Below are 16,617 nucleotides of genomic sequence, written 5' to 3' on the forward strand. Positions count from 1 at the left end.
GGACCGGGCGGAGGAAGGCTGGGGCCGCGTCTCACGGGAAGCGCGGGAGCTGGCGGTGGAAGTGGGCGGAAGTGGGCGTCGATGGGGCTGGGGCCCCTCGGTGGAGGGCGTTTCGGGGCCAACGCGGAAGCGCTTCTGAAAACCCTCGTCTGTGACCCAAAGGGAGTGTTTCTTTTTGTGAGGAAAGTGAAGACAATTATTCTGTTCAAAGAGCTGCGAGCAAGTGAAGCGGAGAAGCCCCCAGCCCTGTGGAGATAGGAAATGAGAGCCAGAGGAGTAGCTGGAGGGCCGGGAGCACGTGGTGCCTCAGGGAGCGTTCCCACCTTCCTAAGGGGCTTGCCTCCCGCAGAGCCAGGACAAGGGCGGCCCCACCTCATTCCTGAGCATTTTCTGTGTGGGGCTCTGGTTGAGACCAGCAGCCCATCTAGACCCCTCTGATGAAAGGGACAGAAAGGTGTGTGTACATACACGTGTCGGGGGGAGGGGGGAGGGAGAGCAAGACCCTACAACGGTGATGTATCCTTCACCTTGAAGGACAAGGTGGAGAAGGTGAACACTGACAGAAGGGTGGAAGACCAGCCAGGTCGAGCTCCCCTTTTCTTCCTTCTTTTAAAATTATAGCAAAAAATATATAAAACTTACCATTTTACCCATTTTAAAGTGTGGCCTGGCATTAAGCACATCCACAACGTTGTACAACCATCACTATTATCTAGTTCCAGAACTTTTTCATGACCCCAAAAGGAAATCGCCTACCCATTAAGCATGGCTCCCCATTTCCTCAATCCCCAAATCTCAGCTTTCCATCCCTATGGATTGGCCTATCCTGTACATTTCATATAAATGGAATCACATAATACGTGGTCTTTTGTGTCCGGCTTCTTTCACTTAGCACAATGTTTTCAAGTTTCATCCATGTTGTAGTGTGGATCGCTACTTCCATGGCTGAACAATATTCCGTTGTGTGGATAATCCCAAATTTTGTTTATCCATTCATCTGCTGATGGCCATCTGGATTATTACCACCTTGTGGCTGTTGTGAATTGTACTGCTATGAGTATCTGCATACAAGTTTTTATTTGAATACCTATTTTCAATTCTTTTGGGTATATTACCTAGGAGTAGAGTTGCTGGGTCATATGGTAGTTCGATGTTTAACTTACTGAGGAACCACTCCCCCTTCTTTTTATAGATTGTCACAGGCTCAGGAGGCTGGAAGGGACCTCAAAAGTGACCTAGAGCAATGTTTCTCAGACGTTTGGATTTCACACATCCACGAAACTAAAACCACCATCCTCTCCCCTCAAAGTAATAGGGACTTGTGTCAGGATCAAGGCCAACCCCATAAAATGAGTATATTTAGTGTCAGGTAAACTCATTGCCTTGTACTTGTTTTTCTCCTATCACCTCCACCATTGGGTCATTTGGGAACCACTTGCCTGGTCCAATCTTCATCTAAAGTCTGAGTTCCCCTCTCCAGCTGCCCTGGGCTTGACCAGCCTCTGGGGCTCATCTGGGGGATGCTCTCCCTTCTAGGTAGGCCTGGTCCCTGGAATGTTCTTCCTCATGGAATGCTGGCCTTACTCCCATGGTCTCCCCAGCATCTTTGCTCCCCACAGACCTTGGCCTCATTCCACCTGTTTTGGGCCTGGGACCCATGCTACCTTCTGCTTCCTGAATGCTCTATAGGGCTGAGCACAGCCAACATGAGACACTGAGAGCAGAAGAGGTGGAGATGACGGAGCCCCCGACTTGTAAAGACTCTCAGCAGAAACAAAGAGAATCTCCAAGCCATATATGTATAGTATTTCATAAACACCTCCCCACCAAAAAAAAAAAAAAAAAAAATTGTGAACAAGCCATACAGACTAACAAGGTTTTATTTGTTTTGTGTTGGCTGGCCTTATCCCAATTCAACATTTCTCTCTGTGCTGAAAGGCAGCAAGAAAGCATGGAAAGAACTGACAGGTGAGGCCTGCATTCTAATCGACCATCGCCTGTTACAAGGTGACCTTGGCGAGGTTAATATCTGTGTGCCACACTCACCAAGTTGGTAGAAAGGGGATTTTAAGGCTGCCTCACAAAGACTATCATGAAGGAGCTGAGGCAACGGAAGTGCCCAGCACACCATAGGCACTTGATCCATAACAGTTCTCACTGGAAGAAATCTGAGCAGCATTTTATACCTTCGATGAGCAAAATCAAAGTGAGAAGACAAACTCACCATTATTTAATATACATTTGGCAAACAAAAGTCCTTCAAAGAATCAAATCCCTGTATGGAAAAACAATAGTAACAAAAAGAAGTGTTGGATGGTAAGGAACATGGAAACACACAGTAGAGCTGAAACAAAACAGCACGTTGGTCTCTTATCAAAGGATCCAGTGGCCCTGCTGAGGCCAAACCCCACCCCAGCCACCTGGACAGTGGGAACAAGGTCTCCCGGAAGAGGATGGCCATGCCCTGTGTCTATGAGCCCTAGGGAGGCAGCTCCAACAGGAACTAAGACTCATGGGGGCCGGCTCAACCCACTGGGTAGGGAGGGCCCTGAAGGAGGGGCCCTGGGTGGCCCCCACCTTAGGAAGGAAGCTGAAGAGGGGACTCACCACCCACCTCCCCCAGGGAGGAGATTCAGTCCCTGGCCAGTCCTTCAGAATCTGGTATCGACTTTGTCAGGGAAAGCAGCAGGTCTCCTTACATGCTGGACAGGATCTGTTGGTTAATGAGACATGATTACCTTGCCTGACCAAAGCACAGATGATGCTTCACAACACCTTCAGTCTGGGCTGCAGAATCTTCCCAGGAAGGGTCTCAAGCCCTCAAGAGGTGCTTTCTTGGAAGGTCAGCGCAGATGTTCACAGCTGTCTAGCCCGGGCCTGGCCTGCACGGCACTGTCCTTAGGCAGCTCTGAGGCAAGAGCAAACTGGAGGGGTTTCCTGCTTCCTCTCTGCCCCCTGGATCAGCCCCTGTGATCAGGCTGGAAAGCCTCCCTTCTTTCTGTCCACCTTGCTGGGAATCCCAGTGACACAAACACCAGAGTCAGACACAACTGGAGGGTAGGGATTCACCACCAACCCTCACTTCCTTGGGGCTCCGATACCAGCAGAGCCACCTAAGCTGCTGCCACCTCTGGCTGGAGGCTGCTGCTTCTGGCCTCGATCACCCAGCCCTGGCTACATCAGGGCAAGCGGGAGGCGGGGTGGGGCGGGCGAGAAACAGAGAGTATTTCAAACAGGCAACCATCGTGGAGATTTCTCACATCTGCAGAGCTCCACATGGTGTGAAAAGGGCTTTCACCTTCCTCTGATCCTCAGCGCCTTGGGGAGCACTGTCCCCTTGTAACTGAAAGGGAAACTGAGGTTCAACGAATGTTAGAAATATGTTACCCATTAAGAAGTGGCTGAGCCAAAACCCAGTGCTAGGACTGACTATAGATTCAGTGCTCTTCCAGGTAACAGACTGCTGCTATGCATTTCAAAGAAAAGAATCAAAAATTGGAATAACAGGTATCTAATTTACCCCCGATAATATATAACCCAGAAATGTTATATGCCGCCTGCCTTCTCACACACTGTCCCCCCATCTGGGGAGCCCTTTCTCTTCCCCACCTGCCAGCTGTGCTGACTTACCCTTTCAGACCCAGTCTTTCCAATGCGGCCCATCCAGGCTGAACCTGAGCCATCACCCATGACGTCCTCAGAGCCGTGGGCCCAGCACACGCCTTTACTGTAAGAATCCTTACGGGCACTACGACGTCTGACTTACATGCTTGTCTCCTCTAAGATACTGTGGATTCTTTGAGGGCAGAGATGAGTGTTTTTCATCTCTGGATCCAAAGCACAAGCACAGGGTGGGCACAGGGTAAATGCTCAGTAAATACGTAGTGAATGAAAAAGTAAATGTTTTCCTGGCAAAACTTGCAGCCTCCATGTAATGGTCTGGCACTGAAGCAAGGAGGTGGGAACCTTCTCCTGGCCATTGGGGGACAGGGCTTAGACACCCAGCACTCGCCAGGCAGCACACTGCACCAACACTGGGAAATGATGTCCCTGACCCTGCAGGAGACGCCCTGGATGCAGAGCCCTATGAGTAGGATTCTGGTTCTCTCAGTCAGGGGACTCCCTCACTGTGATGTCCCACTGCCAAGCAGAGAGCTGCTGGAAAGAGAAGAAGCAATTACCAAAGACCCCTGATCCAGCTGAAGGCCTTGATGGCCCCTTGGGCCCACTCCCAGGTGCTGTGAGGCCTCATGACTGCCACTGCCGAGTCAAAGTAGGGCTTCCCTAATGGTGTCCAATGAACCTTAGTCTTGCAAGAGTGCCATGAAACAGCATTCTGTGATCAAATGTATGGAAAATGCTACAATCTACATGGCCCCCTTGAAGAGACATGCCCCCACGTGTGGCATGATAAGGATTCTGAGGTGTCTTGCAGCAAGCATCATGTACCTGGGCTTTAACCCAGTGTCTGCCAAACCTACTGATCACAGAGCCTCACTCCACTGTCATGTATACATTTCCTCCCTGCTTTTTTTTTTAATGAAAAACCTATTAACATCCTGTGGAACTAGGGTTCCAAGGAACACACTTTGGGAAATGCTGATGGTCATCAAGCAAGGAAAACACTGTGGACCAGAATAGCCTCCTGGAGTATCACCAGGAAGGGGGTGATCATGGTCCAGAAAGGGTGCCGGGGATCTCTCGCCAACCAGCACACAAACTGCCTGGGAGAAAAAACCTTAGAACCACTGAATCCAGTGAAAAAGACAAAAAAGGCATCTGTCCTGAGCCTCTTTTCCCATCTGCAAAATGAGAATAATAAGCCCTGCTCTATCTGGGGTCATTAGGTGAGATTGTGGAGGCGTGCATTTGTGGAATGCTGACCCCCAGCACAGCTCCTGTGTATCACAGGTATTCAATCATAGGGATTCAATCAAACTTACCCAAGTGAAAGCTGCACAAATATAGGGGTGATGAAAAGACCAGGAGGACAGCAAAGAGTGGGCACAAAACCTCACAGCACCTAACTCAGGGGCCCCTGTGTATTTCAGGGGCAAACAACCCTAGGCCTATCAATAGCCTCTGAAGATATGAGTACATTAAAACAGCGAGAATCCCTGGTGCCTCTAGCCCCAGGAGTCTATAGGAATTGGTGGCAGAAGCATGGGCTCAGAGCCCACTAGATCCGGTTCTCAGCCAGTTCTACTCCTTCCGGGCTGGGGAACTGGCATGCAGCTCCAGTCCTCCGTGTCTATTTCCCCAGCGTGGAGGATGAGGTTAAACCATGCCAGCCTCCAGGCTTCTGGTGAGGACAGATGACACCAGGTTCCAGCTGCTGTACACAGAAGGTGCTCAATGACTGTGTCTCCTTAAAGAAGGTTGGGATGCGAGGAACATTTATAAAGGTGTCTGTCAGTGATGGCTAAAACAAAACCTCTTCTCTCCAGTCATGTGAGAAGCTGGCTTTTATGGGTGGGAAGATGGGAGGATGAAGGAGGAACAGCACCCGCTGGATCAACGGACAGAGGGAGAACACGATGAGTCTCCAGGCAACATGGTCAGGACTCCCTCTAGAAGCCAGCAGAGGGTGAATGGGCACTCATGGCCGGGGGAGGGAGAGATGAGAGGCCACATCTCCCAAGGAGACCAGCATGCGGCCAGGCAGAGCTCACGGTAAAGATGAGAACTCTGCAAAGGCTGCTATCCACTGCGCATGTCCCACGGACCAAGTGCTTGACGCACGCTGGCTCTAAGCGCCAACTTACCCATCCCTGGCCACACAGATGGCTAGCTGCAGGGCTGAACCAGAACCCTGAGCCTGAGTCCAGAGCACACGCTCTTTCCACTCTTCCGTGCTGCCCCTCGAAGCTGGGACCACCATTCCTTTCTTCTCTTGCTGTCCAGGTCCTCAAGGGTAGGAACTGGCTCCGACTCATCTCTGCACCCCCAGCACCCAGCAGTGCTGGTTGAATGAATTACACACTTGAAGACATTTCAGAAACCTACTGGACTCAAAAGTCAGAGCTCCTTTCATAGAGTATGACACGGTAGAAAACTACACAGGCTGATTCCCTTCTGAGGAATGTAGCCTTAGAAGAAATTCTAAATTCTTCACTTCTTTGCCTAGAAAATGTGAGTACCCAAGTCCTTCTACAATGTAATACATTAGGGTCTTCTGCTCCCACTCAAAGTGGAAAAGCCCTACTGTGATATGGGGTGAGCAGCGTGGAATATCAGAGCATTGTCTTGCCTGACGACAGACAAGGAAACTGAAGGCCAGGAAGGAAAAGGGATCCCTCAAGATCACACCTTGGGCCTCGCCATTTTTCCTACATAAAAGGCTGCCTTTGCAGGAATGAAGTCTTCAACATATACATCCTGAACAGCTGTTGTATGCTGTCTGCAGCAGGTGCAGTGAAGTGCTAGAGCAGAGTTATCACACAGAGCAGTAAGGGCCCCAGAGGCTGGAGGAGTTAGTTCTGTGTAAGGGAGTTGAGAAAGGCTTCATTTGATAGGTGACTTGGACCATTAGGGAGAAGTTAGAAGTTCTAAGGGAAGACGTGGAAGAGTGGCTAACCTTCTGCCAAAATATGTGCCCCCCCATCTAAGTACAGAGCTGTTGCTGTGAAGCCACTACCTGAACAACGACTACACGTGGGGTCACGTGACTATGAGTGGCCGATGGAACGTGAGCAGTTAAGAGCAAAGCAGTAAAGAAATGGCTGTGCCTCCTTCACCATCCCCTTCCCCTCTGCCAGCCAGAAACAAAGCCTCTGAGGCCCCAGGAATGGCAGAGCCACAAATGAAAGGAGCTGGGTCCCTGAATCACCGTGTGCTTCTGCCGAGCGGATGCAGCCATACTGGATTGTATGGGAGAGTAAGTCTCTACAGTGTTGGAGTTTGTTATAGCAACAAGCATCACCAACTACTACAGAAGGGAAGGGAAGACAGGTGTTCCAGGCAGAGGGACTAAGGCACAGCGGTGTGACAAAAACATAGTGTGTTTCAGGGAATGGGGAAGGTCTGATGGTGGCTGGAGCACCGGCCATGTGAAGGGGGTACTGAGATTCAGAAAGCTCACGCTGGTGACCACAGGAAGGAAGGTCACGTACAGGGATTGTTTCCAGGGGCCCTGGTGTTGCTGGCGCTGCTCTCGAAGGAAGAGTGGAAGTTGTGAATGGTTTCCTGTAAAATTTGTCTCTCCCGTCCCTGTGGAGGAAATTGAAAACAGACACAGAAAGTCTTGTTAAATCTTTTAACCATTAATTCAATTGACACAGTGCTGTTGACGTTTAACTCATACTTGAAAAACCCATGGGTGTCTTGGGGAAAACAAATTACCTAATTGAAAGAGTACTGAGTTCAATAAAAACATCCTGAGTCAGAATCTCCCCCAGCACCCACAAACACAGCATGCCAGGGCTGGAGAGGCCCCCAAGATGCAGGGGTCCAATTTCCCAGATGAGGAAGGGCAGCAGAACCCAGGGAGCAAGAATGACTCGCCCTGGGTCACTCGGCCCGGAAGGGACGTCTCCTACCCTGCCCTGTGCATCTTTCCAGCCCTCATATCTCCAGGGACTTCAGAGGGAGCCGAACTTTCTGACACAGAGTGAGAGTTTGAACTGCCTTTACTCCCCCTTGTCCAAAAGATGACAGATTCGTCTTCACAGTGATTCACGTCTCACCCCATCCTTGCAGACCACTCCCCTCCTAGTTGCCGCCCTTTACACACATATTTTGAGATGGGAAAAGAGGGGGGATGTGGATGTTTTTTTAAGCCCAAAGAACATCTTCACCAAATACGTAGGCGAGAGGCAGTGATATATAGAGGTGAAGAACAGAGACTGGAATCACACAGCCTGGGTTCAAATCCCGACCCTCCCATTTACTAGCTGGGTGACCTTGAGCAAGATTCTTCATCACTCTGGGCCTTAATTTCCTCATCTATAAAACGAGGATGATCATTGTACCTCAGATGGTTGCTGCTGACATTGGGCTGCGGGTGGGCAGCAGGAGGCCGGCATATCCTGACCTCAGGGGGCAGCAGTGTAGATTAAACATATATTTTTTAAACTAAGAAATAAATGTGGTCAAAATGTAAAGCAAATTAAAACGGAATAATCTCTGGCAGATTGTTTTCTGCCAAGAGTGGGGAAAAAAAAAAAAAAAAACCTCCACCGAATGAGCCTAGACTTTAAACTTTCTCTTCTTTTATTTCATGGACTGCCCTTTCCAGATCCCCAAGCAGAGACCTCTAGTGCTGATGAGGCCTCCTGGACACTTGGGAGGGCAGAAGAGTCTCCCTTCACACAGTCCTTCCAAGTCATTCTTCCAAGACAGCTGGGAAAGTGCCATCAGGATTTCATCAGCACACACCTCAAGGCAGCAGGGAGGAGGACAGAGCATAGGAGGTGGGGAGGTGGGGTCAGAGGACCCCGAATCCCTACTCCGCTACTCACTCTGTCCCAGGCATGACCCCAGGCTGCTGAGTTTCTGGCCAAGGGTTTATCAATTTTGTTTATCTTTCCAAAGAACCAGCTTTTAGTTTTATTGGTCTTGGCTATTGTTTTCTTCATTTGGGGATGGTATCACATGCTGGGGCTGTGATGAGGCTCAACCTGAGATAATGAACGGGGTGACACTGTGCAAACTGCAGAGGGCTAAAAAATAAATAGAGGGGATGACAACCATGTCATTAGTAGACACCACCTTAGCCTTAATTGCCTGAGAAATGAGGTCAGGGCGAGCCAGGGTTCCAGCACACTATGCTTCCTAACCTCAGGAGGGAGCCGCAGATGATGAAAACCATAATCACTCCCTGCATCCACACCTGATTGAAGATGATAATGATAACTGCCCTTTAAAAACCCCCAAGTTTCAAAGGACCTGTCTGATAATTCTCAAAAGGAAAAAAGGCAAATGGCCATTAAAAGTAGAAAAAATGTTCAGTCTATCTAGTAGTTAAAGAAATACAAACCAATACAAGGCTTACTTCTCGGCCTATCAAATTAATAAAAATTAAAAAGCAAGTTGGTAGTACCCAATGCTGGCAAGGGTGACACTGGAACTTATAACCACAGCTGGTGGGGGTGTTCACTGGCTCCTGCTGGAAGGTATTTCAGGACAAAGTACCATATACCTTGACTTAGACTCTTTGACTCCATAATTGCACTTTTTTTAGACATCTATTCTGAGGAGATAATTAGAACGCCTTATACACGAAGTTGCTCACTGTAGCACTATTTATAGGAAGTTTGGATATCTACATATCCAACAAGTAGGGATTTAAAAAAAATAATCTTAGTACATCCTTGCATATTTATTTTATTATATTAAGAGTTCTTAATGACATGGGTAACTGCATATATTTACTGTTAAACAAAGTAAGGAGAATGTAAAATTATAGATCCAAATTTATCTCAGCCACATAAAGAAAAACATTCAGCATAAAACGCTGCAGAGCGATCTTACCAAGTACGAACAGTGCTGGCCTCTGGGGGGTTGGATCGTGACTCCTTTGAAAGTTTTTTTTTCGCCTTTTTGGCACTGTGCAAATTTAGTAAGACAAATATGCACATCTTTGAATAATCACAAAAAAATGGGAATGGAAAGAAGCAATGGCTTAGGACCAAATAAAGGTGAAACTCAGGCCACCACTTCTGTTTAACCTTCTCCAATATAGAACTTGTCTGAAACTCACAGACTAATAAGCTGACTTGAGTATATATCACAACTCGGATATTGGGGTAGGCTCACCTGGAAGTCAAATGGTTTGCAGGCTGAGGGTCCACACTGCTTTGCTGATATTTTTATGGCTGAGCCAGGTTTGGGGCGAATATCCATTAAAAAAAAATTTTTGAGGAGGCGGTGTCAAGATGGCAGTGTGGGAAGATGCGGAGTTAGCATCTCCCCACAACTAGGGTGCCTGCCGGTCGCTGGTGGGGGACTCTGACGCCCAAGGAGACGGAAGGAACCCAAGAGTGAACCGGTAGGACGTAGGGGACTGAGGGGGGAGAAGTGGAGGCCAGACAGGATCAGCGCCCCTGAGGCCGGGGAGATCAGGAGAGGCAGGTGGGAGGGGCTCTCCAGAAAAAGCATGAGAGGAGCAGAGGGCAACTGCCTGGCCCACGTGGGCCAGGGAGCCTGCTGAGCTCCCAGGCGGGTCCCCTGCCCTCCAAGGCCCCGTCCAGGCCAACAGGTCCTTGGGAGCATAGGAGAGAGGCCGGGGAGATCAGGAGAGGCAGGCGAGAGGGGCCCTCCCAGACCGGAGGAGCAGGAGAGGTGGGAGGAGTTTGCCCCACCCACTCGAGCCCAGGAAGCCTGCTGGGCTCCCAGGTGAGGTCCGCTGCCCTCTGAGACCAGGGGTGGGGGGCACACCTGTGTCCCTTCTGTTCCTTGAGCCTAAGCCCCACCCCCCACAGCCCCCAGGGCCTTTTCCAGCCCTGTGGGTCCTGAGTATTGGCCCCACCCACCACCCAAACCTCGCCCTTGCTTAGGCCCTGCCCTCCACGGCCAAGGCCTCCCGCCATCCCGCGCCTTTTATTTTTTGCCACTCCACGTGGCTTGCGGGATCTTGGTTTGCGAGCCTGGGGTCGGGCGGAAGCTCCTGCGGTAGGAGCTCCGAGTCCAAACCACTGGACTAACAGAGAACCTCAGACCCTAGGGAATATTCACCAGAGTGAGGTCTCACAGAGGTCCCCATCTCAGCACCAAGATCCAGCTCTACCCAATAGCCTACAAACTCCAGTGTTTGAAGCCTCAGGCCAAAGAACCAGTAAAACAGGAATACAATCCCACTCATGAAGAAAAAAAAAAAAGGAGAGGGCAAAAAAACATGTCACAAATGAAGCAGCAAGGTAAAAACCTACAAGATTAAATAAATGAAGAGGAAATAGGCAGTCTACCTGAAAAAGAATTCAGAGTAATGATAGTAAAGATGATCCAGAATCTCGGAAATAGAATGGAAGCACGGACTGAGAAAATACAAGAAATATTTAACAAAGATCTAAAAGAACTAAAGGAAAACAAACAGAGATGAACAACACAATAACTGAAACGGAAAATACACCAGAAGGAATCAATAACAGAATAACTGAGGCAAAAGAAACGGTGCTGGTCTCCGAGTTGGGGCTCACTGCCCCTCTCGGAGCCTCTGCTTCCCTATCTGTAAAGTGAGGCAGCAAGGGGCCCAGGACAGGTGAGCGGTGTTTAGGAACAGGCCACTTGCAGAGGAGAAAGAACACACAGCAAAGCCCTGCAGGAAAATGCTTACGCTTGCAGACACCTGAAGCAATGCTGACTCCATCACTTTGAAGGACGACCTCACAGCCTACACACAGGCAAAACGGTGACGACCACGATGGCAGAAGACCCAGCCCCCAACCCGGCGAGGCTGCAGGGCTGGAGGAGCTGCTTCCACACAGTGTGGGAACCAGTGAGGAGGACCCCCTCCCTGCCCCCGACTCTGCTCCTGGGCTGCACGAGGAGAGTGTGAGGGTACCGGCCTCCTGGATTAACTGAGGGAAGGTATGCACAGTGATCTGTGAATGATAAGATGTGACGTGGGTATTTACTTGAGATTGTCACTACAGGTCTGTTCAATATTTCTGTGCCTATCTGGCAACATAGAGAAAGAACCAGAAAACGGTACGATCGCTAACATAACCTTGTATTGTGGAACACAGCCTGAAGAACAAAACAACAGAAGAAAAAGCAAAAAGGCAGAGATGTCCATTCTGGTACTGTTTACGATGGTCAAATCCCAGATTTTACCTGTCACTATTGTCCAACAAGTGGGGAGCTGTTAGGCTAAGTGTGAAAGAGCAACAGGTCTGCAAGTATTTATACGTTATTGCTTGAATAAGAGACCCAAAAAAATCCAGCCCACGTTAGGGAAAAAGGCAGAAGGCAAAGGAATGTGAATAGCCCAAGAGCGACTGTACAACTGTCTGCAGAGAGAGTGGTGCCTCACTTCTCTTGTGTTCTGTTTGCGTGTTTGTTTTTCACATATGTGCCTTTGGGTGGGTGGATGGGTGGGTGGGGGCATGGCTAATCTTTAGCTCTAAAGCTGGTGAAACAGAAGTTGAACATTAGACAAAAATGCAGGATGCCAACAACACCACCAACACTGACTGACAGATCTCTGTGTGCCAGGTGCTCTGCTGAGCAGTTTAGTCCCGGCAGCGAGCCCATCACCCCCACCCTACAGACAAGAAAGCGAGGCTCAGAGAAGGCTGTGACTTGCCCAGGGTGACTGTAAGTGGAGGAGCTGGGATTCAAACCCAGGTCGGCCTGACTCTGGGGCCTGTCTTAATCAACTTCCATTGTGCTCCGGAGGGCAAAACCCAGCCCGGTGGGGTGAGATGACCGGAGGGAATGTTTTAGCCAAATCTAAGGAGAAACCACCTTATGGGAAGAGAGATCTCGAAAAGGAACAGGCATACTCAAAGGTAGTGACCCCTCGGTCATGAGAGGTGTATGAGCGGGGCTGGCCTCCACCAGGTGTGGGGGAGAGATGAAATCAGACCATGAAGGTCCCTGGAACACTGGGGCCGAGGATCCCGGTGAAGCTCTCAGCTGTTGGAAACAGGAAAAAAAAAAAAAAAAAAAAAGATTGAGAACAATACCTTGCCTGCGTTCAGTTCAGAAATCGCTGCCAAAATCTGCTGCCTGGATCCATCTGTCTTAATACCCAGCTCCTTCAGGTCACCATCGGTGAGCGTGAGGAATGCTTCCATATCCACCTGGGAAGAGAAAGGGGGATTTGCTATCTGCTCGGTGCCACACCTCTTTTTCCCAACCACAACAAGACTATCATGATAACGAGCTATTAGTGCTTATTAGTAGTGAATTAATTATGATTTACTACTTCCAATTCCTGGCTTTATGATGAAAGTTTATTTGAAAACATCATTAAAAACGAACCCTCAGGACTTCCCTAGTGGCGCAGTGGTTAAGAATCCGCCTGCCAATGCAGGGGACACGGGTTCGATCCCTGGTCTGGGAAGATCCCACATGCCGCGGAGCAACTAAGCCCGTGCGCCACAACTACTGAGCCTGCATGCCTAGAGCTTGTGCTCTGCAACAAAAAAAGCCACCGCAATGAGAAGCCCACGCACCACAACGAAGAGTAGCCCCCGCTGGGCTTCCCTGGTGGCGCAGTGGTTGAGAGTCCGCCTGCCGATGCAGGGGAAACGGGTTCGTGCCCCGGTCCCGGAGGATCACGCATGCTGCGGAGCGGCTGGGCCCGTGAGCCACGGCCGCTGAGCCTGCGCGTCCGGAGCCTGTGCTCCGCAACGGGAGAGGCCACAGCAGTGAGAGGCCCGTGTACCGAAAAAAAAAAAAAAGAGTAGCCCCTGCTCACCACAACTAGAGAAAGCCTGTGTGCAGCAATGAAGACCCAACGCGGCCAAAAATAAATAAAATAAATAAAAAACAAACAAACAAAAACAAAACAAAACAAAAAAATGAACTTTCCTCAGCTCCAGGCCTGGGATTTTTAGGAGAGGTGCAATCTGGAAAGACTCTGAAAATGAAACAAGTAAGGGAAGCCTCTGAGACAGTACTTTGGGTGACTACAGTGGTAAAAAGTCCAAGTCTTGCTACTAGAAAGTTAATTCCAATGTTGCTGCACTTTTAACAGTATCGGATACTGCACAGAAAACATGAGTATATGGCAGTACTCACCATGTTTCCCCACCCAAGGACAAGAGAGACGCAGACTGTGGAAAGATAGAGTGAGAAAATAAACAAGCAGAAGCAATAAAGGAAAGAAGGGCCATTGGTTTTTACCAGAAGAAAACGGGCATCTCAAAGCTGTTCAGTCCTTGGTTTTTACCAGAGAAACTCTAACATTTCTGTCACCGCTGCCTAGGCCTCAGCTCCAGGAGAAATTTCTTCCCTGTCTTGATCTCTTTTAACAGTCACTTTACTTTCCTGGATTTTAAAAAAAATCTTGAACCAGGTTTGAGTTAGTGGGGAAGGGTCTGCTCCCTTACCCAACATCAAGCTCTCCCTGAGATGCAGAGAGGGCCCCTCTGGTAACGATAAGCTCCCTGAATCCCTCGGGGGCTTTACAGATCACAAGGCGCTAACGGGCTCAAGGAAGAGGTGACATGATTTTGACGGAAACCCCCTGCCCCTGGCCCTGCTGGATACTCCCCTCCCCCACAATCCCAGACCTGTGGCAGAGACCCCACACCCAGCTCCTCAGAAAGCACGGAATGCATAAAATAAAAGCAAGGCAGCCATCAGCAAAGATTTTTTTGACGATGAGAAAAATCGCCACTGAAGTTTAAGACATCAAGGAGGCGGGAAGGCCAGACTGGATAGGGCAGAAAAGCAAACCAAGGAAGAAAGCCACAGCACCCCTTACTGTTCCTTGAACAAAAATACACACTCCTCAGATTTTGGAATTTATGAATTAGGTAAGATTCTAATGACCAAATAATTCTGCCTTCTCAATAACAGAGAAAATGTTAAATAATATTTAAATCAAACTGACTAGGCTGAGTTCATCTGCCCAGTGAGGAACATTTCTCTTGCCATCATTTAGCTTGAGTTATTTTTATAGAGACTGGATTTGCTTCACAACCACAATGCCTTTTTTTACATCGGCTTTTGGCTTTTATTCTGAGGCAGACCCTTTTAAATTTAAACATGATCTGTTGTATTTACTTTGAATGTCAATATACTGTGTATTACCCAAAAAACAAACAAACAAACTCCTCAACTGTGTCTCAAGCTTGTTGGGGACAATGAGTGACTCTCGTGATTGCTACAATAACTATGACAGTTGTTATGTACTAAACGGGGCACCAGAATGTTCTGAGCCAGTGATTACACCCTGGTGGCTAATGAGCCCACTGAGGAGTTTCATTTGGCCAACGGTAAACATGTTAACATCTTATTGAGACGTAATTCACCTACCATACAATTCACCCATTTAAAGTGTGCAATTCAAAGATTTTTAGTACAGAGTTATGCAACCGTCACCACACTTAATTTTAGAACATTTTCATCACCCCAAAAAGAAAACCCATACTCATTAGCAATCACTCCCTTTCTATCCTCCCCACAGTCCCTGGCAACCACTAATCTACTGTCTGTCTCTATAGATTTGCCTATTCTGGACACTGTATATAAATGGAGTCATACCATATGTGGCCTTTTGTGACTAACTTCTTCCACTTAGCACAGTGTTTTCAAGGCTCATCCATGTCGTAGTGTGCATCAGCATTTCCTTCTTTTTCATGGCCTAGCTACATTCCATGGTATAGAGATAACACGTCTTATTTATTCATTCATCAATTGATGGGCATTTGGGTCGTTGCCACTTTTTGGCTACTATGAATAGTGCTGCTATGAACACTCTGTGTGAACACATGCTTTCAGTTATCTTGGGTATATACCTGGGAGAGGGATTTCTGGGTAATAAGGTAACTCTGCTAAACATTTTGAGAAACTGCCAAACTGCAGAACAGTAATCTTTTTTTTTTAAGTTTATTTAAATATAGATTAGGTGTTCCACTCTTCCTCTTCCCACCCCCACCCCCTGTCTCATCTCCTTCTTGCCTATCCAGATACTATAATCCTGTGGTGATTCCTAAGTGACAGCCTGCTATCTTGAATCCTATCACTGTCCCTCAAGTTTAGTTCAGTTTTTTGTTTTTTGTGATTTTTTGTGATAGTTTCTGCTTTATAACAAAGTGAATCAGTTATACATATACATCTCAGAACAGTAATTTTTAAAAATGTGATTGTGAGTGCTTTAAAGCAAATAGGAACTCTCTTAGACTAACACAGACTATTTACATCCAGATACTGAACACAGATTCATTAGGATTTGCTTTTTTACCTGCTTTAAACCTAAGAACCTGCCAGGCAGTCCCCTTCAACTAAAAGGACAGAAACAAATTTTACTAGAGAGAGCAGAGCTCAAAATTATAAAATTCTATTATAATAAAACAAGCCATAAGGTCCCCAGGATTTCACTGTTATGAACTGAACCAAATGTGCTGAACAAGAATTCTATTTCCTCAGCTATCTCAGTGAAAAAGATCAATCTAGGCTTACAGGATGACAACCTACATATTTAGACAACTGTTTTATGGTAAGACATAAATTGACATTCAAAAAGAACATCCTGGGCTTCCCTGGTGGCGCAGTGGTTGAGAGCCCGCCTGCCGATGCAGGGGACACGGGTTCGTGCCCGGGTCTGGGAGGATCCCACATGCCGCGGAGCGGCTGGGCCCGTGGGCCATGGCCGCCGAGCCTGTGCGTCCGGAGCCTGTGCTCCGCAACAGGAGAGGCCACAGCAGTGAGAGGCCCACGTACCGCAAAACAAACAAACAAAAACAAAAAACAAAAAAGAACATCCTTACCTCTTGCTCCTCAAAAATGGGCTGATATTTCTCAAGTGATAATTTCTTAAGGATTCCAGTCAGTTCATCTTCAAGAGGGAAAGAATGTAAAATAAGATATTTTAGCATTTGGTAAAATGTATCAAGAGTGATCTTCAAACTTTCATAAAACAGTGGTAATCTTATTTCGAAATTCTACCAGAAACCCCAACACAGAAAGCAGATCTAAGCTGCGTTCCTGGGGATGAAGCTGAAG

At 48.1% G+C, this 16,617-nt stretch overlaps 1 protein-coding gene across 2 annotated transcripts in view; it reads right to left on the minus strand.

Moving 5' to 3' along the window:
• Window positions 1-1,874: 1,874 nt before the first annotated feature.
• ANKS6 (ankyrin repeat and sterile alpha motif domain containing 6) overlaps window positions 1,875-16,617 on the minus strand; it is a 55,167-nt gene continuing 40,424 nt past the window's right edge. For both annotated transcript variants that reach the window (XM_060101300.1, XM_060101299.1), the window contains exons 13-15: window positions 16,383-16,450; window positions 12,627-12,743; window positions 1,875-7,209 (exon numbers count right to left, since the gene is read on the minus strand). In XM_060101300.1, the coding sequence (XP_059957283.1) occupies window positions 7,105-7,209; window positions 12,627-12,743; window positions 16,383-16,450 (290 nt within the window). In that variant the 3' untranslated portion in view covers window positions 1,875-7,104. The remainder of the gene's footprint in view (window positions 7,210-12,626; window positions 12,744-16,382; window positions 16,451-16,617) is intronic.

This window comes from Mesoplodon densirostris, chromosome 6 (genome assembly GCF_025265405.1).
Source record: "Mesoplodon densirostris isolate mMesDen1 chromosome 6, mMesDen1 primary haplotype, whole genome shotgun sequence".
Classification (NCBI taxonomy): domain Eukaryota; kingdom Metazoa; phylum Chordata; class Mammalia; order Artiodactyla; family Ziphiidae; genus Mesoplodon; species Mesoplodon densirostris.